The 24,371-nt window shown below is 30.1% G+C and overlaps 2 protein-coding genes across 5 annotated transcripts; one reads left to right on the top strand and one right to left on the bottom strand.

Moving 5' to 3' along the window:
* Window positions 1-322: 322 nt before the first annotated feature.
* Window positions 323-22,129, bottom strand: LOC111033653 (histone-lysine N-methyltransferase, H3 lysine-79 specific). Of its 4 annotated transcripts, none has more exons than XM_022314509.1 (17): window positions 21,610-21,687; window positions 20,712-20,752; window positions 11,090-11,164; window positions 10,935-10,998; window positions 9,125-9,259; window positions 8,868-9,053; window positions 8,535-8,802; window positions 8,364-8,470; window positions 7,353-7,400; window positions 6,935-7,154; window positions 6,355-6,869; window positions 6,082-6,291; window positions 5,364-5,993; window positions 4,936-5,279; window positions 4,663-4,865; window positions 1,470-1,862; window positions 323-1,219 (listed from the first exon to the last, which is right to left on the bottom strand). In XM_022314509.1, exons 1-16 carry the CDS (start codon window positions 21,685-21,687, stop codon window positions 1,471-1,473), a joined length of 3,516 nt encoding a protein of 1,171 aa, XP_022170201.1. In that variant the 3' UTR covers window positions 323-1,219; window position 1,470. The 4 variants fall into 4 exon arrangements, 3 of the variants coding, with proteins under 3 accessions (XP_022170201.1, XP_022170200.1, XP_022170202.1); XR_002604450.1 differs by lacking the exon at window positions 323-1,219 and adding an exon at window positions 3,255-3,361 and having other exon boundaries at window positions 1,761-1,862; window positions 21,610-22,129; XM_022314508.1 differs by lacking the exon at window positions 323-1,219 and having other exon boundaries at window positions 1,309-1,862.
* Window positions 22,130-22,433: 304 nt separating this feature from the next.
* Window positions 22,434-24,371, top strand: LOC111033654 (protein mago nashi homolog). Its single transcript, XM_022314511.1, has 2 exons — window positions 22,434-22,657; window positions 23,536-24,371. The coding sequence occupies exons 1-2, from the start codon at window positions 22,615-22,617 to the stop codon at window positions 23,934-23,936; spliced, it is 444 nt and encodes a 147-aa protein (XP_022170203.1). The 5' UTR covers window positions 22,434-22,614; the 3' UTR covers window positions 23,937-24,371.

Raw genomic sequence — 24,371 nt, 5'->3', positions numbered from 1 at the left:
TGTCTATATGCCTACATATTATTACATTGTTAGGTTGATTTCTTTGAGATCGGGTGGTCCACTGGTCAGACTTAGTAATCAAATAGATTGTGTTTATATTATACTTATGTATTAGTGCTAACAATTACTTAACACTTGCGATTCTTGTGGGCGCCAACGATTTGTTTGATCACAATTCACAGTGCAAGTTGTTCTAGAGTCAAAACAATTTAAGAACTACTGCAATAAGAGTTTATTTTCACTAATAGGAATATACAAATTATACATTTATTTAAGGTATATGTATAAATTATGTGATAGTACAATTTAAAAAACAAAAATATGTACCATCAAAACAATATATTTAACATGTATTTACAATACTTTATTAGTACGTAACATAATTTTGTACTTGCAGTACAATGTTCTTAATAGTATTATAAAAAGAAATAAATAACATCTGTCAAAAAGTCCACTAAAATATTCTGTACAAAATTGGAGAACTATATAATAACTTAGGAACAAAAAATTATGCAAATTGCAATACAAAAAAAAAGAAATGGTTTACATTTTAAATTTGAACACTTTTAACGAGTGGCAGTTTGAAAAATTGATTATAAAAAGATGTTTGAAAAAGTCTAAGTTCCCCCATTTTATTTTAAAAATTTTTTTATACTAATTATTAATTTATAGAACTATAGGTACATATTTATAAGTATGGGGGCTTCAATATAAAGGCAGTGATGAGCTAAATCGACAAAAAAAAAAAACAAATGTAAAACAAGGACACAGATTTTGACAAAAAAAAATATATTTAGGTACCTATACTAATAACAATATATAAAAAAAAAAAAAAATAAACAATAAAGAACACATTATTTCTATGGTATTTGGGATGCCTAATTAATTGTTTGCTTACTGTACACATTTTTAAAGCAATTATTTACAATGTTAAGTACTTAATTTCTATTCAGAATATTTATTGTGAATAGATTATTAATTTGATTAATTATTATTCTAAAATCAGTGATAGGATAACGAAAAAAAAAGAAAAGAATAAAAAATAATATTAATAAATACTAGTTAATGATAATAAAACAATCGGTAAACAAATCAAACTAAGGCAGTTAAAAATATTGCTTAAAAATAAATTCACCAAAAGTATAATTATTATAATTATAATTTATTAACTTTTCTTCAATAAAAATGTGTACTGTTGAAAAATACAATAACAAGGAACCTGTATTTAAAAAAAAAAAAAAAACTATTACTGATTTCAAGTCAATGATTTAATTATAATGAATAACATTATTAAAAAAAAATACCATATAATTCGGATTTTTATTTATTTTTTTTAATTGAAAAACAATAAATATAATAGATTGATAATTGTTATGGGTGTGAAAAAGTTTCTTTTTAACAATTATAAACATTTAAAATCGAACTAATAGGGTTGTGGATACGGAATTTTAGAAAAATAAAATACTTGCATTAAAAAAAATTGCTTGTGCTTTGAATTTCATCATCCATCCATTTGGCAGCCCAAGTTTTTGCTTTAGGTCCAGTGGACCGATATTTATCACGAAAAGACTTCTTTTTGTGGTTAGTGTGACGTTGATATCTTAATGGTATGTTTGGAGCAGTCACAGTAGGAGCAGGTACAGGACTGTATGGTCCATCCAATGGAGCTGGTGAAAATGGGGGTGACGGTGATGGTGGTGGCTGTAAGGCAGGCGGTGGATCACCGTGACCTATACCACTATCAGGACTGGTATTGGCAGCAGCAGCATCTGAACTATTACGACGCCGTTTATCCAATTCTAATGATGCAAATGTTACCAAGCTATCAAATCTTTCACGAATGCGATCATTCCATTTCTCATCTAAAAGTAGACATATTTTAGTAAACATAAGGATTACATAATAAATCAAAAACCAATAGTTACATTATTGTGATTAAAATATTCTGATTATTGAATTATCCAGGCAAAACAATTAGTTGTTTTATTTAATTTTAAATTAATATTGTTAAATATGGTAAGTGTAATGGTTTTTATTAAAAATAGAATATAATATTATGTAAAGTTTAGATGGATTTTAGCCAGAGGCATGCAATAATACTAAACAGTAAACACTAGATATTCATTTCACAAACAAACAAATATATTGTTTTATCACAGGTACACAAACAAATATTAAGTAATATTAATACAGTTTCGTTAAAAAGTATAAAATTATTTTTTGTTGAAATCAGTTTGTTAAAAAAAAATACTAATCAAACATAATATTATGCAACTTTAAATAAAATTGTATAGTACGGATATAACATTTATGAAGAGGTACTGATTTTTAAAAACATATAACCCGATATTAAAAGTAAATTTCAATTTATACAGCATATACTATATTATTATGCGCCTTATAGAATAAAGTATTAAATAAATCAAATTGCTTCTTGAATTATTTCATAATATTAAATAATATGACTATGTTGAAAGTGCTATGACCCAAAATAAAACTAAACCTAAGGTAACTTGTTCTATATGGCAGTAGGTAGGTGTATATAACATTTTTTAAAAATGAACATGCGAGTAAAAAAAAAAATTGTGTCAACAAAAACTCAGAAATTTTCTTTAATAGAATATTGTGGTATTATCAATGAATTAACTATCAGATAAAAACCATTGGCAGTTTCAAAAAAAAAAAATATACTTCAAAATATTATTTATAATTAAGAAGAAGACACTATCCCCATTTGTAATCTCTGTCATACAAGTGTGTAAAATAACCAATTTACGTTCAGCTTATTACTGATTTTAATATTAGTGAGAATTGATACTTAATCAAATTTTTAGGCAAAAACACTATATTTTGTGTTTGAACATCAGTTATTTTAATTTTGACACGAGTGCAATTAATTAAAATATTTTACATTTATAACTCGCCTGGAAATTAAAATCACACGAAACTGATGTTCAATAAAGATAACATTCTTACCTTAAAGTGTGAAAATAGGTCTGTTCACATTAATATTAAAACTAAAAAAGCAAAACGTGAACTGAAGAACAAAAATTTCCTGTTACACACTCGTAAGACAACAAATGCAGAAGTGGTGACCTCTTAATTAAAAAAATTTTTTTTCTGAAATATTTTACATGCACCAAACCAAAAAAGGGTAAGATTTTATAAAATAATTACTTAGTACAAACAACATAAGAAACATGCCAAAATAAATATAATATTGTGTATTGTACAACGCAATGCAGTGCACTCACCTTAATATTTTACAATGTAATCCAAATCCATTAGGCCAGCTAAAGTCTCTATTTATACAGCTAAATAATACTTCTTGCAGCATACTTTAGAGTACGAGTATTAAATCCTAAAATAGAAATTAATAAGCGTGACAAGCAACAAAAAACCAGCAAAACATGCAATGAGTGTAAATAAATTACTCCATAAGAATCATTAGTATTTGGTTGAAAATTGTATTCATTATAATTAATAATATATCGATAATAGTAAAAAAGAAATGTAATATGACAATATATAAATTTAATAAAATATTTTAATTACAATCATTGTAGCAGTAAGAATGATAAAAGTATTTGTAAAACAATATATTGTAAAATAGACTAAAATATGTATTTGGGAGTATTCAAAACAAGAGGATAATAAATATGTAAAAGTTTGGTCATTGAGCAGTCAAGAAAAAACTATTGAGCTTATATTAAAGTTTTTAAGTTTATTTTATAAATGACAATATCAATAATAATATTCACAGTAGTGGTAGTTGTAATAGTAATTAGTATTAGTAGTAGTAGAAGTAGTAGTAGTAGTAGTGCATCAAGGAGGAGGAGGAGTCCCAGAGATACGCCAATAGACCATAGTTCGTGACTACAAAGGCGGCGGGCTGGCTAGCCGGCCTGAGAAAAGGATAAGCTACGACCAGGAAATTAAAATCATCTATGTATATGTTATGGCAAATGTTTAGTATAATTCACCTGTATGTAAAGTCTGTAATGTATATATCGAGCTAATAACTGTAGTATTATTGTAAATCACGTTAAGCATGCTGTAATGTAAAATTGTAATTTAAGTTAATAAACGATGGCGGACCGGCGGGAATGCAAAGCATAGGCAGTTCTCCCCCGGTTCGACGATACTAAGATAAAAAAAAAAAAAAAATAAAAAAGTAGTAGTAGTAGTAGTAGTAGTAGTAGTAGTAGTAGTAGTAGTAGTAGTAGTAGTAGTAGTAGTAGCTGTAGTTGTTGTTGTATTAATAATAACAATACAAATATTCATAATAGTAATAATAATCACAATAATAATAATATAATAATAATAATAATAACAGTAGTAGTAGTAGTAGTAATATAAAATTTAAAATATAAAAAGATATAATTTTCTTGTTTAGAAATAATTTTTATATTTGCACATGGCCACCACCAGACTGTTTAATATTTTTAAATTATTAAAACAAATACAGTTTAAAAGACTAAAAAATTTCTGTGAAAATGTTTAAGTTTAAGCCAAGCTAAATACAACATTAAAACAATCAGGCGACTGTCTGATAAGAAAAATAAAACATCTATTCGGAAGTTGAATGTGAAAACGAATTCAAATTACACGCCAAAACCAAAATCTAAAATAAGTTTGGATGAAATATTTAAAATCAAATACCTTCTTCAGAGGGAAGTCTGTCAGACATAGGTGTCATTTTTTTAGCATTTAGAGGGCCAGGTGATTCAGAACTGCGCTTGAGTGTTCTATGTGGTGATTGAGTGTCGGATTCAGTCTTTTCTTCTTTAAATGACAAGCCTTCATCACCATTACTATCATCTCCATCATTATCTAATAGTCGATCGTGCAATGATGCAGCCAGTCTAATCAACAACATAACATTATAAAAAATGTATTTAAAGTAGTATATTTTAATTAGTATTCAACAATTACCCTTCAACAGGTTCTTCTTTTAGAGTGGTTAAATGAGGTGGAAGGATATCATCACTAAATAATGATTCTTGGTAAGGTTTGAGTTCAGCTTTTGGTAACGGTATATACATAAATGAACGTTTTTCTGAAGGCAATGTCTGATTTATAGCTTGGTTGGTGTCTTTATTTCTATTATGCATGGATAATGGTACAACAGCATTAATTATGGACTGATTGCTTATTTCTAATGTTCGATTATGTCTGTCCATTTCTAAACATCGTTCAATTTCATTATTTAGTACATCACCAATTGTTCTTGTTATGACATTTTGTTGCTGTATTGGTGGACTGGGTGAAATTTTTTCCTACAAAGAATATGGAATACAATACAGATTAGTTATAAAGTAAAGTTTAAAAGAGTACCTAATATTTAAATTGTTTTACTTTACCTGTGATAGATGCTTTCGTAAAGCAATTTTAGCAGGTGTTACAATAGTATAATCTGGTCCTTTTGGTGATGGTTCATTTAAAGCATGAGTAATGAGATCTTTGACATGTTCATCATAAAAAGGCACTTTCAGTGGGGTATCAGATGAATTTCTATTATAGATCTTATTTGAGCGTTGATACCGTGTCGATAATTCAACTTGTCTACCATTTTCTATTATTTTTCTGGCTTCAATTTGTCTACCAGTTTCTAATATTTTTTGTGCTAAAATTTCTGGATTTTTTTCATCAATTCTAGCTATATCTGGTACTTCTGGCCAGTCTTGGGATCGTATTCTTGATTTTTTGTTATTACAAATTTGATTTACTAAAGAACTATTGAACTTACTTGATGTATTTTGTTTTTCTAAGTTATCAATTTCAGTTTTGACTCCTTCAATAGTTGAAGACAAAGCATGTTTTCTTTTTCGATTGGCCATAAGTTCTGTCATTAATAAACGTTGGGTGTTTATTTCTTGATCTGTTGAGTTATCAATTTGATGTACTAATAAATGTGCAGGAGTTCCAACAGCATTCACCTCAGCAGCTCTTTTACAGTAATAGTCCCAATGTTGATTCTCTAATACATTTGTCTATAAAAACAAATATTAATTTAAATTATTTTACCAAGAAAAATAAAAAATAAATAGTCTTAAACATAATTTTTAGCATTCAACTTACTTCATTTTTAACTTTGGCCACTTTAGTTTGTAGATCTTTATGGCGCAATACAATTACTTTAGCTGCCGTCAAAACATCTCCTGTAGTATTAGTAGGATAAATATCAAGTTCCTTCATACGAGTCTTTAAAAGACTACAACTATCCTTAATTAGATGGTCAATTTGTTTTTTAATTTGATTTATTTTCATGTTTGAATTTTGTTTTTTTTCCTAAAATAATTATTGTTTTGTAAGTGTATATTATAATAATAATATATTTATTATTTTTCTTACCTTTTCAGCAATTATTTGTGCTTCAACATCTTCACGGAATTTTTGAGTCTTAAACATATTAATCATATTCATAAAGCCTTCTTTATAATCATCTAAAAGCAATTGTAATGAGTATGGAATATCTCCAGTGGGCGGAGGAAGTTCAGTATGAGTAGCAGCATATCCAGCTCCCACTCCCGTAATTGAAGTCAAAGTATGATCAACACAACCTTTAGGAGGTTCCTTAATACTCATTGATACTTCTGGTGTAGTGCTTAATACAGTCTCACTATGTAACAAATTTAGAGACGCTGATATTTTAACATTACGTTTTGGTGGCTTTCGTTTAGCCTTTTGTTTGCGATTTGTAGAAACAACTCGTTTCGCTTTAGCGATTTTTTCTACAGTCTTTTTTTCAGGAACAGTTGCTTCAGAATGTGATCGGTTTAAGTATGTAGTAGGAGTGATTTTAAAACTACGACTACGTCGAGGTGTGTTACGCTTCATTACTTTTCTAGTAGTTCTACTGTGATTGTCTGTCAATATGATTTATATTAATTAAAAATATGCAATAGGTTCTTAACTTATATCACAAAAATACCTGGATTATTTTCATTTTCTTCCTCACTATTTTGCCCACCTAGATCTGACCATGCACATTGCCCGTTGTTGTTTGTTATAGTTTTATCGGGTGTCAATCCAGTTGTAGCACTTCCATCTACACTATCGCCATTCAAAGTACTAAACAATGAGTCTGTATCATCAGATGAACAATTATTAACAGAAATGGTTGTTGTTAATTTTTGTTTATCTCCATTCACCTAAAATTAATAATAATTTAGAAACATAACAAAAATAAACTGCATGTCCTTTCGATGAACGCTGTTCGTCGACAATAACTGCAGGTTGAAGAAAATAAAAGGGTTAAATGAGTAAAACAAATGTTTTATAAGTCATAAGCACAAAAATATAAAATATAAACATTAATTTTACTCGCAGACATTTTGCTGTTTAATTACCCTTGATTTTGGAACAGGAGGCTTATTTTGAGTAAAATACCGCTCGAGCTGTTGACATTAAAAAAAAAATAAAACTTAATACAACCAACAACTAATTATCACTTTGGAAAAAAAGAAATAAATTAAATTATTGGTAAGCTTTGAAATAATAAACAAAATATAAATAATGAAAATATTCACCTAGTTCAATAAACAAAATAATAGATTTAAGTAAAGATTAAATAGCATTAAAGTTAGATTAATACATATTTAATTTACATAAATAAATATATATTTTATACAACTATTAGTTATTTTCAAATAATTATAATTCATTAATTCACAAGTTTATAAAAAAATTTAATTCATTTTATAGTTTACTAATGCATTACCAGTCAAGAAATGTAGTGTGTAGTACAATATTTAAGCTCAAATATTATAATAAAATATACTTTGATTATTAAAGTTTTAAAAGGATCATATTAGATTAGGTTAAAAAATAGTTTTACCAAGATATAAATAGAATTTGCTTTAGACTACAAAATGTAGTTTTCTTAAAATATCATTTGTCTATAATTAATTTATTATTATCTTAAAAATAAAAATAATATTGTAAAATAGGTGTTGTAATTCAATTATCAATAAGTAATTTTGGTCTATCACTTCTGCTGATTTTTTTTAAGTTTTAAAAATTAATTTAGCACTTAAAGAAAGATTAACTTCAAATGTAAATACTATTATTTATGGGGTTTGAAAAAAATGTATAAACAAAAATTAAATATAAAATGGTAAAACATATCAGCTTAAAACAATATGAATTATACTGTAATATAAAACATGGTTATGTAAATATAAATGTACAATAACATAATTGAATTAGTTTTAAAAGAAGATCAACAATAGTATTGCTTGTAGAACTGTGGTATAATATTCTACAAAAATGTAAGATATCTCATGATTAATATGAAGTATAAAACCATTAATGCATAGATTACTACAAGAAAATAACTTAAAATTGAAAATATTAATTACCTTTGTTCGATCAATAACATGTAGATAATACTTTACAGGGTTACAAGTCCAAGAAACTGAACCAGTTATAGGTTCCATCGCTGTTACATGCATTATGGTTCCAATATCTTTTAAGACAAACAAGCATAAATTAATAACAGAAGAAAAAAATAAAATAATAAATTTACTTACCACTCAAATTGCGTTCAGACATTCGAAAATTAAGCGGACAAAACGATCTCGAAGAAACTATTCTAGCTCCATCTTTAAGGTCAGCAAATCGTTGTTTTAACATATGATCTACTTGTGGCCCAAATGCATAATTATTCACAAATACAATTGTTGCATTAGTTATCTTTTCCCTATGTTCTTCACTCAAAAAGTCACCCTTCATTAGTTGATATTGGCCACATTGTTTGCCATACCAAGACATCCATTTTTGAAAATTTAAATGCATGAACTGAGGAAAAAAAATATGATTAACACAATTTTATTAATTTACTTTATTTAGGTATTATTAATTACTTTTGAGTATGATGAAGGAACATCAGCTTTTTCAACACCCCAGCAGATTTTACATTGAGTGGCCGCAGCCATCTGTAAAACAATTTGCCCCACACCAGATCCGAGGTCTATAAATATATCATCTTCAGTAATGTTAATCAGATCAATCATTTGACAGATGAGATCGAAGGATGTTTCTCCATACACCTAAAGGTAACAAAAATAGATACAGTATACTTAAAGTCAAAAAGTATTAAGAGTTTAGAATTGATACACACTTCAGGCGAAAATGGTTCATATTGATTTAGTTTATCAGGATCAGTGACAGAAACATTGTAAACTTGTTGAATTATGTGTCGAAGAAGATTTCTAGATGCTTTTTTACTGAATTTTTGTAAAGAAGTTCCTTTATTCTGAAAAAATGAAATAATTTTGATTAAAATGTAATAATTATAACATTGGTTATATACTTATAAGTATAAATATTAATTGTATTTTATTGGGAAGTATAAATATTTAAATTTGAAACAAGATTAAAGGAAGTTGGAGCTTTGCCCTCCGATTTCTTTACACGCCAACCGCTAGATTAATTAATTACCTCCTAAAAAAAATTTAATTTCAAAACTTTATTTTTTTTATAAAATAGAGGGATAAACTAAATGTTTTGATAAGAAATTATAATAGTTAGTAATTACTAGGGCTCGAATTGGAAAGCAAAAACATTTATATTAATAATAGAAAAATAATTTTTATATAAAAATGAGTTTCATTTAATATCTAAGATAATGGATGGATATTTGTTTTGTCCTTTTTACTTATAAATGTCTTTTTGTGTTTGATTTTAGATTTATCTAATAGTTGTATAAACAACATACGTTATTTAGGTGACTATTCATATATAAAACACGCACCAATAATGTGCAAATTAATGTTGGAAGATAGAAGGACCATTCTCAAAAATATTTTGTGTTTCAGATAAAACATCGATAATAAGTTTTTTAAAAGAAAATGTATGTAAATAATATGGCAGTTAAATTTTTTTTATACAAACTTGTAAATTTTGACATAAATCTATTACATTGTTTAGTTCATTTAATTGCTGTATGATATAAATTAAATGAATTTTTTCGCTTTTTTTCCACATTTTAAGTGTTTTTTTTTTTTATTGTTTACTTTGCCTTCACATCCGAGAGCCCTAGTCATTACTAATTCGTAATACCTTATTTGACAAAATGTATAAACCTTCTAGACTAGAAAATAGGAAAATACGACGTGGAACCTTATCAATATTCTCTCAACGACCGAAATCCTCTAGTATAACAAAGTATATAATATTACCAATTTTTTTCAAATTTTGAAAAAATGTTTAATACAATATTTTAAATGCTAACAACATATATAGGTATTATTTTTATATTGTGTATACTTTCACAGTAAAATATACAATAAGGGGGAATATAAATACCATGGCCTAAGTAACATGCATCTGGCAAAGGCAGGTGGGGCTGCCAAATACGCAGGTTGTAAATTACGTTACAATGTAATAATATAGGGATTGAAGAGTACACCAGACAAATAGAATAGAAGGGAACAACAGCTGTTTGCTTGACGCCGCTGTTCATGATCACGTTCGTTTTCTGGAAATTTTTAATGAAAATATCTTATCGTCGATTAAAATACAGGAAGTCGGGTCTCGTAATAACTAATAACCAACGTGTATAATTACAAGATCTGTTAAAATTAAGCGGTTTAGGGATAACAGATTTTACTCATATCTGTTAGGTTCTCCAAAATACATATAATATAGTAGGTATCTATACAATATTATTTATTTTTTGTTTTTCAGTATTGTTTGGTACATATAGTTTGATATTTTCAATTAAGTTTGGCAACACTGAAAATCACGCGATAAATTATTATCGTGGAACACCAGCTTCATGAATAAGAAGGATAAGGTCACGTAAGCATTTTCGATGAACACGAACACCCTATTTTTTTGTCACCCCAATAAATGGCACCCATTTAAATACAACCCTTTGAATACGAATCGGAGGGAAAAAATCGATATTTTTTCAATTTCATATTTACCATTTGAACCATGCTGTCAATAGCCTTATTGAACCTGTCGCACAAGGACTTCATGCTGTCGTATCTACAACAGAAAATACATAAATAAATGATTCGTTTTGGGTAATTGACACTAAAGGTTGAGGTTATAAATACAAGATGAGTCAATAACTTACGATTTCGTGTCGTAGTTACAAAGTATGTTGTTTTCTAGAGGGATCTTCATGTCTGGGAAATCATCCGACACCAATCTACAGAAAAAAATTAATTATAGATTTAATTAGTTATTTAAGTACATAGTAAGTAGGTTATGTTTAAATAAATAATTTAAAAAAAAATCAAGTCAAAAAGTATAATTGCGGGGTAATTCTTTTTAATCTGTTATATGTCTATATTAATTATTTACTCACATTTATTAAAAGCTTTTTTAAAATATACACTCCTAGATTGTATTTCAAATAAAAGTTTAAAAAAAGTTTCACCAGTGGTGTGGCAGAGTGGAATTATGAAAAATAATCTAGTCTATCTATTTAAATTGTCGACTACCCATTTATACTTTAAAAAAATGTCATGCTATTATTTAAATATTATTTAGGTACATGTACGTAAAAAAACATAAGTGAAATAATATTAAAAGTATTAAGTAACAAAAATTATAATTTTATTTAAAAATGTGGGTTTTGTAATAAATTATGAGTTCATGACTTCAATTATAAAAAAAAACATTTTTCATAAACGTTAATACTTTTTGAGATGATAAGTGTATACTGTTAAACAAGCTCTGTATTAATTACCAAATCAATCAGTGTATAAATAATATGTGATAACATCAATATTAATACAATTATGCTAATAATTGTTGTTTTTGTTTATGGTTTACTGTGTGTGAACTTGATGCACAAAATGCATAATAATAACATGGAATCGGGGCCAAGGTTATTATGAGGTTTTTTCCTCTTTCCACAATATTAATATCGGCAACTATTACGATGCTGATAACGTCAAGTTGTCCTTGCAACGGTGATTTGCGCAGTATATTTTGAAAAAAAACTTTTATTATCAATAAACAGCAAAATAAAAAAAATACTTTTTCCAATTATATCAGCCGTCGTTTAGAATTCTCATAAAACAAAAATAGGTTTTGAATAACTAGTAGACAAATCTTGGTATACTATTGGCCAGTTCTGAATAAAATATTCAAAATATGACGATTACGGAGATTATTTCACAATAAGGCCTATGCGTTTGGTATCCATAATTTACGCAAATGACAAAAATTATCTCGAAAATTATACTATACTATAACTACAAGGACACTCCATATAAAATGTTAAAATGTCTGTACTAAATGGTAATTTTGAAAACATATTTAGCAAATAACTTATTGAAATACAATATAATTCCTATGTACGAGAAATATATCCACCCATAAACCGCAGCAACAGGTGCGTACCTAAGTACGTTTACATGTGACATTGAACAGAATATAATATATTATTAAAAACCCGGAAGGCAAGTAACTTCTAAATAAACCTAATTAACATGCTATGCACACTACCAAGACACGTGGTACCCAACATTATTTAAGTTAAATAAAATAACTTCGACAGTGAGCCACAGTGACAGTATACCTACTATATAATTACACGTATTGTGACTAAAATATTTAGGAATACAACAAATTATTTGCACACAAAATATAAATACCAAATAATACATAGGTCACAGTTTTTTGAGTTATAGGGCCGTTGTGGATAACACGGAATAGTTTTTAGTAGATACCTACCCATCGAAAAGCAGTTTTTAAATAATCTCAGATGGTACCGAATTATAACGAACATTCATGATTAAAACTTTGTTCTTAACACATCATTACTAATTTATAAGTTATTAGAATAATTGTAGAATGATAATCCTGAACATTCAATTGAGATTCAAACGTAAATATTTATTATGACATTTCAGTCAGAAAATTTGTTTTACAAATTTATAGTATGAGGATGAAAGTTCTATACCGTTCAGTACAATATCAAAATACAAAATAAATTAAAAAAATGTATAAGTCTTAGAATGTTAAATACCTATTTTACAACAATTTTAAATAATGAGAAAATATTATAACATTATAATCAAGATTATAATTGATAACTTTTTGAAGTTTGAAGTTTATATTACATTGATACACAAAATCTTTTAAACATTTTAGCCAAAGCACCAGCATTAAGTAGTCTATTTCAAGGTTGACTCCTACTTCTATAATAGGAATCGATGTTATAGAATACGCTCACGAAAAAACATGAGTTAAAACTAGCGAATAATAATAGTTTCATACAAATATGTTCTCTCGTGTTGCTGTGGAAAACGAATGCTTGAATATATTTTCTTAATAGTTGAAAAGATAATTTAATGCTTTCAGAAAAATAACTGTTTAAACTCAAAATAAATTATTACAAAACCCTCGACAACAGCTTAAGCGAAATATAAAATCTATTCCAACGAATCGCGGAAAAAAGCCCCGAAAAAAGCACAACAAAATTAACACACCAAGGGAAAAAAGCCCCCCCAAAAAAATGAAATATAAATGTGAACACATGAATACCCTACTCCTAATTAGTAATTACCGCGAGGAGTAATAACAAAATACAACATATTATAATGAAAATAATGTCATAAATTATTACCTATCACGTGTAATTTTTGTAGAAATGTTAAGATACCCTTTATGTTTTAGTATAAGTTATTGACTTATAACTTATAAGTTTTAATACTGTATGTTATGAATAGATGAGTTCATATTTATATTTAATTTTTTTTTACTATTACAAATGTTTTTTATTTATAATTAATAGTTAAGCATAGACCATACTCTGATATAAAATCATTTATATTTGACATTTTTCATTGAATAAATAGGTAAAAAATGTTTCTTATTAATTGAGTATCTGCATATAAAATTTATGAATTATTAATTACTAATTAGGAGTAGAGCATAAGTACAATGTACATGTATTCACATTTATATTTAATTTTATTTCTGGGCATTTTTTCCGCCTACCATTCTAACTATAGTATCACACCAGGCATTACACACTAGGTTAGGTTATTCAATTATAATTATTTAAAAACGGTTAGAGAATACAGAAAGTTGTCAGTTTATTACAGGTATGATGTTTTAAATGATAATCAATGAACAGGTTTTGTTCAGCGTTTACACGAACAATATTGACCGTGGCGTTTTTGCATGCACCGCGTTTACACTGTTCACGCACAATGTTGTCGATTGGATATTTAACATAATTCCTAAGCAGGAGAGCTGGAGGGTCCCGGAAATCACAAGGATCTCTTCTTGATTTTTCCCAGCTGCCGTCAATAAAGTATGGCCAGCAGGGAGGGTTGGATATTTCAGGCGAATTTATTCGTCTAGACGCAGCCTTCGAATATGGCGTTTAGAATAATATTTGAAAACGCGTAGTGAGATCAATGGAAATAAAATATAATAAACGGCGAAAATCTGGAAAATAAGCAAAACGGATCAAACAACAAAATGTTACTTCCCTTATACAAGATGAAAAGACTCGGGCGATCACCGAAATGGAACACTACCACACTCACGCCCCGACAAAACGAACAACCATGTGGTGGTAGGAGGGGAATTTCAACCCTCGCCAACAGAATGGCACACACGTCCGTGACGTCACCAGGGAATGCGGCCACGGTATCGTCGTCGTACACGCTCACAACCGTCACCGTCCGGGGTTGGTGGCGGCGGTCCACCCAGCACACTTCCGAGCGCCGAGGTCGAGGGCCCCGCCGTCGATCGATAAAATAAAATAACATACAAATATATGCGTAATCGGGTTGCTGCTGGTGGTGGTGTGCCAGCGCTCATCCCGCGACTCGGGTCCCGCGGGCTCGGCGCGTGACCTCGTGATTTCCTTTCTCTCGAACTGCCCGCGCACAATTCAACGGTTTCACTGTTTCCTGCCTCACTAGGCAGGTAATGATGTTTTTTAACGACGGGCATGGCCATTCGAATGCATTGTTTAACATCAATATAAATAATATCTTGAACAAAATGTCATGACAAATCGATGCAAATACGTCAAAATATTTAATTTCGTTGTATGTATGATGTTTAAGATTGCGACGACGTGGTGAAACGACCTTTTCATGTACACGAGACGAACAATATATTCGTTTATTACAGTATGGTATTATTATCATTGTTGTAATCATCGCGACGATGGTAAGAGGTAACCGCTGTCCGCTGCGGTGGTTTATATATAATACCTGTCGCTGATGCGGACGAGTATGATATTATATATATAATTATTAGTATTAGTACTATTATACTACCATTATTATTATACATATATATTGTTAGTTGTGACCACGGACCGTTATGTAACGAAACATAGAAAACCGGTTCGAACTCGCGCGCAGTGGCTTTAGCCGCCACCACCATCAGCGCAGAGTACAGGTGCCAGTGCACTCTCTACTAGTAGTAATAATGCGTTCATTGCACGGAAAAAAAAGGAAAAAACCGTTATAAACCGCGACGTTGGAGAGAAGTTTTCTAGGACATTTCTCCGACGACGAAGAAGAAAACAACAACAATAATAATTCGCAACAGTGAACGCAGTTGGCTTGTAATAATAAAAATAAATATCATATTGTTCATAAAAACGTATGGCGATAAAGCAACGTTTTTTATCACGCGGAAAACACCGTGATATTATTGACAGCGTCCATTAATATGAAGACTTTAGTCAAGCGTAAAACTAGTTTTTTAAAAAGTCTATTACTACCGTAATAATATAAAATGTATAATATAGCTAAAAAAACCAGTACAACTCAAACAAGTGATTAACATATTATTGTATACTATCATAACTAAATTTAATAAAACATAGGTCTACCCACGTTATTATAACATTACAAAACGTTTAAAATACTTGGATTGAAATAGGTACACGTTTTTACAACTGAATGCGGAGAGATATTAAACACGTTTAACGGCAAATTACAGTCAATGTTATTTTAATATTATCTTTATCATATTAATATTCTTATATTTTGTTAAAAATCGTAGGAGTTAAAGACAAATTAACTTGGTGGTTGACCTGAAGACATCCACATAAGACAAACGCACCCAATATGTCTTTTGTTGTTAAAAAAGGCAAACATCTACCATGGAAAATATTTTAAATAAATATGTCATATCTAATGATAAGTCAATATTAAATAATTATTTTTAATGTAGGTAAATATCATTCAAAACGTGTACCGTTAATAATAGTAGGTATGCCTAATAAAAAATAAATATGTAGGTGATATAAGATCATTTTTCCTTGCCTAGCCAAAACCATAATACCGATGTGAATTGTATAAATACGAAATAGTAAAATAGTTTATCTTTTCATTACCTTAAACATATATTTATCAGTTGTATACTATTTACCTTGCTATTTACCATATATATTGTGTTTGACCTAGATTTACAATTGTTGACGCCATGAAGAATTATTATGGTTTAACAATAAAAGAAAACAAATTTATTCATTTGATTTAAATACGAAGACTAGTAGGAAGTTACAGTTAGGTACCTACTGTTACTTAATTATTGAAAAGTATCGAGAGATAAATTAGTCTGATGATGTAAAAACACTCATATAAAACACGTATAAATTAAATAGGTATACAGTTTTTGATTTTAATTAAATAACAAATTCACTTTATTGGTTCAAAAACAACTAAACCAAATTCATTTTTAAAATAAAATAATGTTAATAAATTATGATAAATATACCATATACCAATATATACATATTGTATTTAGATACACTGAATACTGAAATGCTGAATAATACACGATGATATAATTTACAAAATGTCAAATCTTTAATTTTAATAGATACGTTAAGTACTAAAAAATTCATGATCTATTTTATGTTTTGTGAGCACCTACTCACTAAGTACTTTTACTTTTGTATTAAATTTGGTAGGTGTAACATTTTAATTTAAATTATAACTAAAAGAAATGCTACGTCAGTAGAAAACTAGAAACATAGGTACATTTAAGTCAAATAATATTATATTTAGTATTTAAACTGTAGGCATTCGTACATATTTTCTATAGATATTTATGTAATATTAAGGTTGAATATGAAGTTGTACATCATTAATTTAATTAGGTAGATATAATTTGCTTACAGCTTTATTATTTTAGAAATTAAACTATTTTTATAACTACTAATTTAAAATAATGTGAATAGTTTAATTGACTAATTGATTAATTTTCATCATGCTAGATTATAAGAAGATCTTGAAAATATTTCATGTTTGATTATTTTAATTTAATATTAAACAATATTTTCAATGACGGAAACATCAAACAATTAAGTATTATCTTGTCACATACACTCAAAAAATGATTCATTGCAGATAGTAGGTATGCTCTTATTTTTCAAACTATTAAGTTGTTTGTTTTATAGTATAATTTATAACTAATATAGGTCATACTAAAAATAAATATATATCTAGAATTTATCAAGTTTTTGGATACTACTTATTTATCATTTTAAATTCAACTTCAATCTATTTTTAGGCATCATACTTTTAAATTTTAACTGTTGAATGCAAAATGTATCAAGTTATTGCGATGACTACTATTTACATGAATCAGTTATGAAGCAAAAATACTAAACTGAATGGTTATTTTTAAGATATATTACCTTTGTATACCTAGTTGTGAATTTACATTATATAACCTTTCATATTTTAATTAGTTACAAACAATTGCATGTTATCATATTTTTCTATATTATTATATTATAAGATTATTGATAGAGAAAACTGTGCATATTAATTTGATGATAGTAGGTATATAAATGTTCCTAACAGTATGATTAATGTATAAATAAAGGAATGAATATTTTTAATAACACTTTCGCAACAAGAAACCAAGTTGATCAACATCATACAATGAATGTGACTAACCTCAACATAACTAGTATCCCGATTAGTATTTTATTTATAACAACTAATTTTTTTTTAGAGAAACAGTTATTGAAAAATAAATAAGTATGTATAAAATAAACTTCATTAATATTCATTGAATATTTAATTTTCAAAATAAAATAAGAATAAACCTAATAAAGTAAGACTGCACGTGACGACCGCTGAGCACGTAGGTGGACGAGGTTATTCGTAATAATTACGTCTGAGGAAGTATATCTAGTTTGTTTCGTGTAGAATGTTTAGTTTAGAATTGTATACATTTTAGCTGAGTCCTTCATCGTCACACATTTATTTGAAACGACGTTCGTTATTGTTGTTTAAATAATTATTTCATTAACGCAATAGTTATTTTAATAACAATTTGGTTAATGAAATAGTAAATAATTCCAACGGGGCAAAAAGAACAGTTGACTATTTCAACATGTACAACAGTTACTACTGTACATGCAACATTCGTAGAAGTTGTGAAAATTATATAATTCGAATGCAGACAACGACTAATAGGCAAAAGCACGCGGGACTGACTCTTCTGGTTCAAAGCGCGCCCGCCGAAACAAAAAAAACCAGTCAAAATGCAAAACCACCCACAGTAATATAATAATATACATAAGGATAATTTTTTTTTTGTCGACCAGACAATAGGAATCTTGTATTTTTATTCACGAATCCGGTTGATCAGGGGGGTTACCGCCAAACCGTGTCCTTGAAAGATGCCAGCAGTGTTATTGGCCCCGAGCAACCACGGTCATCGCTCTCCTGCCCGGTCGGCCGGCAAAACGATCGAACGACGCGCGCCAAGAAGGAAACACGAACGCGCGATGACGACGAAAAAACGTCTGTCGTACGTTCCGAAAAAACGGGTGGAAAAAATAACATAATATAACATCGGTGTACCGGTTAAAAAGCGAACGGGGCGGAGCAAAATAATATCAAAATGCATCAGCACCGGTTGTTTTCCGACCAAGGTTTCTTCTTCGTTTCGAATTTTTTTTGGTCTTCTTCCTCTTTTGTTATACCGAATAATGTACGCGCTGTGCTATTGTTGTGCCTCGAGCGTCTTTCTCCTTTTTCACCCACAGCGTGTCCAGAGACCAGCACGTAATTTGTGTTCGTACCTTGTATATTTTACGAAATATAGCGACATACGTGTTCAATAACATAATCTTTTTTTCTTGTAGTATTTTTATTGGGTAAACAGACAATATTGGAATGCGAATTGTTATAGTTGTGGGCATAAACCACCCCGGGGGACGAGGGTCGTAAATTTTATAAAATGTCGACCCCCCAACCGGTCGAAGAAGTAAATGTTCTATTGGACTGTATTAAATTGAAGTATTCAAATTATTCCGATATGGAATATAATATTATGTTTACTATTATCAACAATCGTCTATTACATACATAAATTGTATCATTACGGTTAGGTACATGTACTATACAAATAATAATAATTATATTATAATATTTATTATTTAGCGATGATGATCGGCGAAAATACAAATGCCATCGTCACACGGGATGGATCATAATAGCAATAGGTACGGCAGAGTTCGTTAAACCGATGATACAACCGGTTTGTGGCCTCCTAAACTGCTAGCCTGTGTCTGTAATAAATCGGTAATGATCTCCTTCTTCATACAGTTCATATACAGACAATTACTCCCAGCAGCCGGACATAGAAAGAATTATTATCCTTGTACGTGTTAATTTTTAAAAATTTTACAAATCACACGAAAGTTATTCGACAGGAAGTGCGGCGACTAAACCAAAATAATTTTTGGCGAGTAAAAATATCGTGTCCAAGGTCAACATATCGGAAATCTGTGAAGACGTGAAGTTGTTCGTGCGTTTATGACTATTAATTAAAATAATTACGCAATTTAATAAAATATGAGTCTAAAATCGACGGTTGTTTCTGGTTTCTAAAATGTTTACCTTTTATACGGCTTTTGTAAGCAATGTTTTAAAGTAGAGACTTTTTATCATTCAAAATGTTGACTAGATGGGTATAATCAAGGGTATAATCGATATATCTACTTGTTTTATTAAATATCTCGACGAAAAAAATACTACAACAGAAATATGCAAGTGACAATATTAAATTATGAGTACCAAACATAGCAATTAATGCAGATAATATTCTGCTTAATTCTGCAACACGTTGGTAAACGATGCATTACTGTTGGTAAAATGTCTAAAGCAATCAATTTTGGACATCTATACATATTTAAATTACTTGAAACAGTATTAATATTATCTGTAATAGAAGTACCAAGACCTGAGTGGGTTGTGTTCATTCATAAGCCGCCTATGGTTATATGGCTTATCACTGATATATTTAAAATATTATAAAATTAACTGCAGTTATAAGTAGATAATAAATAAACTTTAAATTACGATTTTGATGATCAGTAGGCAATTGAAACAATAGCACGTATTTAAAATTTAAATTCATGAATTTTGCATTGATTTATGATTATCTGACGATTAAAAGGGGAACGTTCTGGTGCAATTTTTAAATTTTATTGCAAAGTATTGCATTACTTAAAATGTAATTTTAGATCAATACCATGAGCTATATATACTATATATGAGCAGTAAATACTTGACAATACCAAAAATAAAAGATTTTATCATGACGGTAATCAAAATCTTTTGCATAGCCCAAAATGCCTACATAACTGTCATAACATTAAACAGTTGACAAATATGTTGGTCACGTATGCAATAAAATCGCAAGTTATTAAGGTAAAAATAAACTATCACTTTGTTACTCACTTTATTGTTTCTATAATTCCCAGTGCTCCATCGTGTTTGTCCTAAAACAAAAGAATACCATCGTCGTTAATATCTTACTGCACTTTTAGTACCTATTAAATATTAATTACACAATTGGTTTCTGAAATGATAATAGTATACAATAAGAAGTCATAAGACCCTCCCCTCGCAAAAAAAAACCAAAATCCAAGAGTTGTAAATACCTGTTATGTTAACATTAAGTACTAACGACCAGTGATTCAACAAACAACATTAACGTCATACCTATTACGTTACGATTATATTACCTAGAATGTAGTGTTTAATAACGATCAAGCTGTCCAAAAATAGTCATTGTACCTATCAATTATTATCAATGTATCACCTCCGTGTGTGTTTTGACAGCAGAACTGTTCACACTACCTATCACGGTAATCATTATTCTTTATTGAACTCAGAAGTTGTTTCGTATACCTAAGGGCGAGTTTTTCTTAGATAATGTATAGCACCCAACACACACACGAGGGCTAAATCGGTTCGAAAAAGTCAAATCGAATATGTAGGTACCTCAAACAAAATCCGAACGAACGACTATGATGATTACATCGCATAGAAAATTACACACACACGCGCACACTCAAACAATATATCTCTATCGGTACGTGTACAACAGAGTTCATTGAACCGCCATCACAACACGAATCGACATTATCACGGATCGGTCGCGATTTTATCGTCACGGTGTATCGTTGACCACGAAAATTGATGTGCGAAATGACGACCGACGGTTATCGTTCCCCTCCTCCCCCCAAGATGGTTAACTTGTCGTTATCCGTCGGCGGCAAAGCCCCGTCCCCGAAGACAGCAGCAGCGTTACCGCCGTCGCAACGCGCGCAATGTTATCACTATCGTTACTCACCGATCCTCTGCCTATGATCATAGGCCATTTGTAGACGACGGGTTCGGAGCCCACAGGGCTGTGCAACCGCAATTCCATGTCGGCCCGACTCGAAGACACTGTCTGGCACACGGAACGCGCACCAAAACCACTAATACACTGCACTACAACTGCACCAACGACGGACGTCGAACACGGTCGCACCGCACAACACACCGCGGCGAGCGACGATATATTACAATCGCTGCTCTCTCTACCGAACCGACGACCGGAACGGCGATGATCGGAACACGGACAGCAGCGACGATCGCGACATTTTTCGATGGGAGGACGACGATTAAAAAAAACGGAGGATAAATACGACGACCACCACAAACAAAAAATGCGAGACGGGCGAAACTACTTTGTAGAGATACGACCGTGATGGACGATGGTGCACCGACTGGCCCGAAGACGATTTTACGCTACTTTCCCGAACGCTTCCGCCACCATCACTCTGACCGTATCCGTCACGTACGTCGGCCCAATACAAATAAAATCACTTTGGCCATAAGATGGCGTCTCGGTCTGACAGTGTGCGTCTCGACGTGTAGTCGTGTGTTTGTGTGTGTGTATGTGCGCAAGTGTGCGAGCAACTGTGTACGGTGCCACCAATCGTCGGCCATCTGCAAGCATGGAAGAAACGCGAGTGCGCCGTATCGATCATCCCATCACCGTGCACGATGTTCATTTGTTGTGCAGCGAGGGCAGCCGCGGGAAATCAAACGCTCTTTGCGCCGCCAGCACTGTTCGCTTCCGTATCTGGTATCTCGGCGACAGCGGCTGTATTTACCTCGTTTTCGGCGTTTTCGACGTTCGACTAATCGGGTATTGCACGGACGATATTTCGATACCAAACAAACACTACCTGGATGAAGATATAAGCTCGTGTACGGCGTTCAAATCGTTTCGTTCTCCTTTTTTGCGAGAACTGCCGTGGATCTGAAGAACCTGTAGAATCTGAGGTTAAACGTCTCCATCGCAAAAATGTCTGGAGAATTCTATTTGCGGTATTACATAGGACACAAAGGTACGTACCTAACTCGAATTAGCGTTTTTGTCGGTAGACCTTACCAAAATGATTCATATTGAAAAACAAAATGATGCTATCCGATTCCAGTGAGGTCATTTTTAAATTTGCCGTTCGGATAATGCATATTAATATATAATTATGTTTTGATTCATATTGTTTATCTTGATTTGTTTGTTGTCGTAAAGTGACAAGGTTTATACTTTAGCATTTGCGTTCCTTTGCCGTTTAGATCTGAAAACAAATGTGCTGTAAGCCTGTAATATTTGACCTAGTCTTTTGTTAAAACTATTTTAGTTAGTATTTTTAAAAGTATAATTTCTATCTTTTCATCGTTATAATATGAACTTTTAAATTTTAAGATATTTATATTTCCTTATCTGCTATGCTTAACTTTTGCAGGTACAATTTATTGGAGTTATACATTCAAAGCAATCATTCCTATTTCTATAACCTTATTAAACATTACAGTTTTGTATTTTACGGGCACCTATGTTAATGGTTGTTTAAAAAATGTGTATGTTTTCTAATAAGATACACGAATAGTTGGTACATATTAAAAATGTATCAATTAATGTTGAGTAAATTTATTTTACGGATAACGATTTTAAAAACATAGCTTATTTATAAGTATCATAGTAAATCATATTACGCCTAACCTATGTATTTATGATAAATCTATTATAATTTTGTAGGTAATTTGTACCATTATTTTTTTAATACCTATCTATGCTATGTATAATTTTATAAAAAATCATAGGTACTTAATTAATAAATGAATTAAGGATAATTGGAAAATGCACTAAAAATATGACTATACTATTTCCTAATAACTGAGAATATAGTTCAATGAATAAATCAATGTTTTAATTTTCTAGGCAAGTTTGGACATGAATTTTTGGAGTTTGAGTTCCGTCCTGATGGTAAACTACGATACGCCAACAATTCCAACTACAAAAATGACACAATGATCCGTAAAGAAGTGTATGTTCATCAACCAGTAATTGATGAGCTCAAACGTATTGTATCCGATTCCGAGATTATGCATGAAGATGATGCGCTGTGGCCACCACCTGATAGAGTTGGCAGACAAGAGTTGGAGATCGTCATTGATGATGAACATATATCATTTACCACTTCTAAAACAGGATCGTTGTTGGATGTAAATACATCTAAGGATCCAGAAGGTCTCAGAACATTTTACTACCTAGTTCAAGATCTAAAATGTTTCGTATTTTCATTAATATCATTGCATTTCAAGATCAAGCCAATTTCATAAAGAGATCAATAAATTAAAGATATTTCATTTAATGTTCTACAACAAAAAAAATCCGAATGTTCTAAAAAAAAATAACTTAATCATAGTATAAGTTTTGAATGTTAAACCATTTTATACTGTCTCAACTTTGATATATTCATTTCTAAACTGTTAAGAAATTTAAAAAAAAAGTAGGAATTTATACTGATTTAATATTATATTTATTATTATTTTAAAAATACTAGTAGATTAAGTTGACTTAAAAGTTATTATTTATAAATATTGACTCATTTTGATATACTTTCCATTTTATATTCACTACAAATTAAATAAAACAACAATTTTAATACAGAATAAAAATCTTAATTTTTATGAATACCAAAATACCTATCAATTTATTATTATACACGTTTAAAGTAGTCAGACTTGCAAGTTGTAAAGTTCTAATTATAAAAA

This window comes from Myzus persicae, unplaced genomic scaffold (assembly GCF_001856785.1).
Source record: "Myzus persicae strain clone G006 unplaced genomic scaffold, MPER_G0061.0, whole genome shotgun sequence".
Taxonomy (NCBI): Eukaryota; Metazoa; Arthropoda; class Insecta; order Hemiptera; family Aphididae; genus Myzus; species Myzus persicae.
Note: the sequence above shows the minus strand (reverse complement) of the source record. Positions and strands in the feature narration are given on the sequence as shown.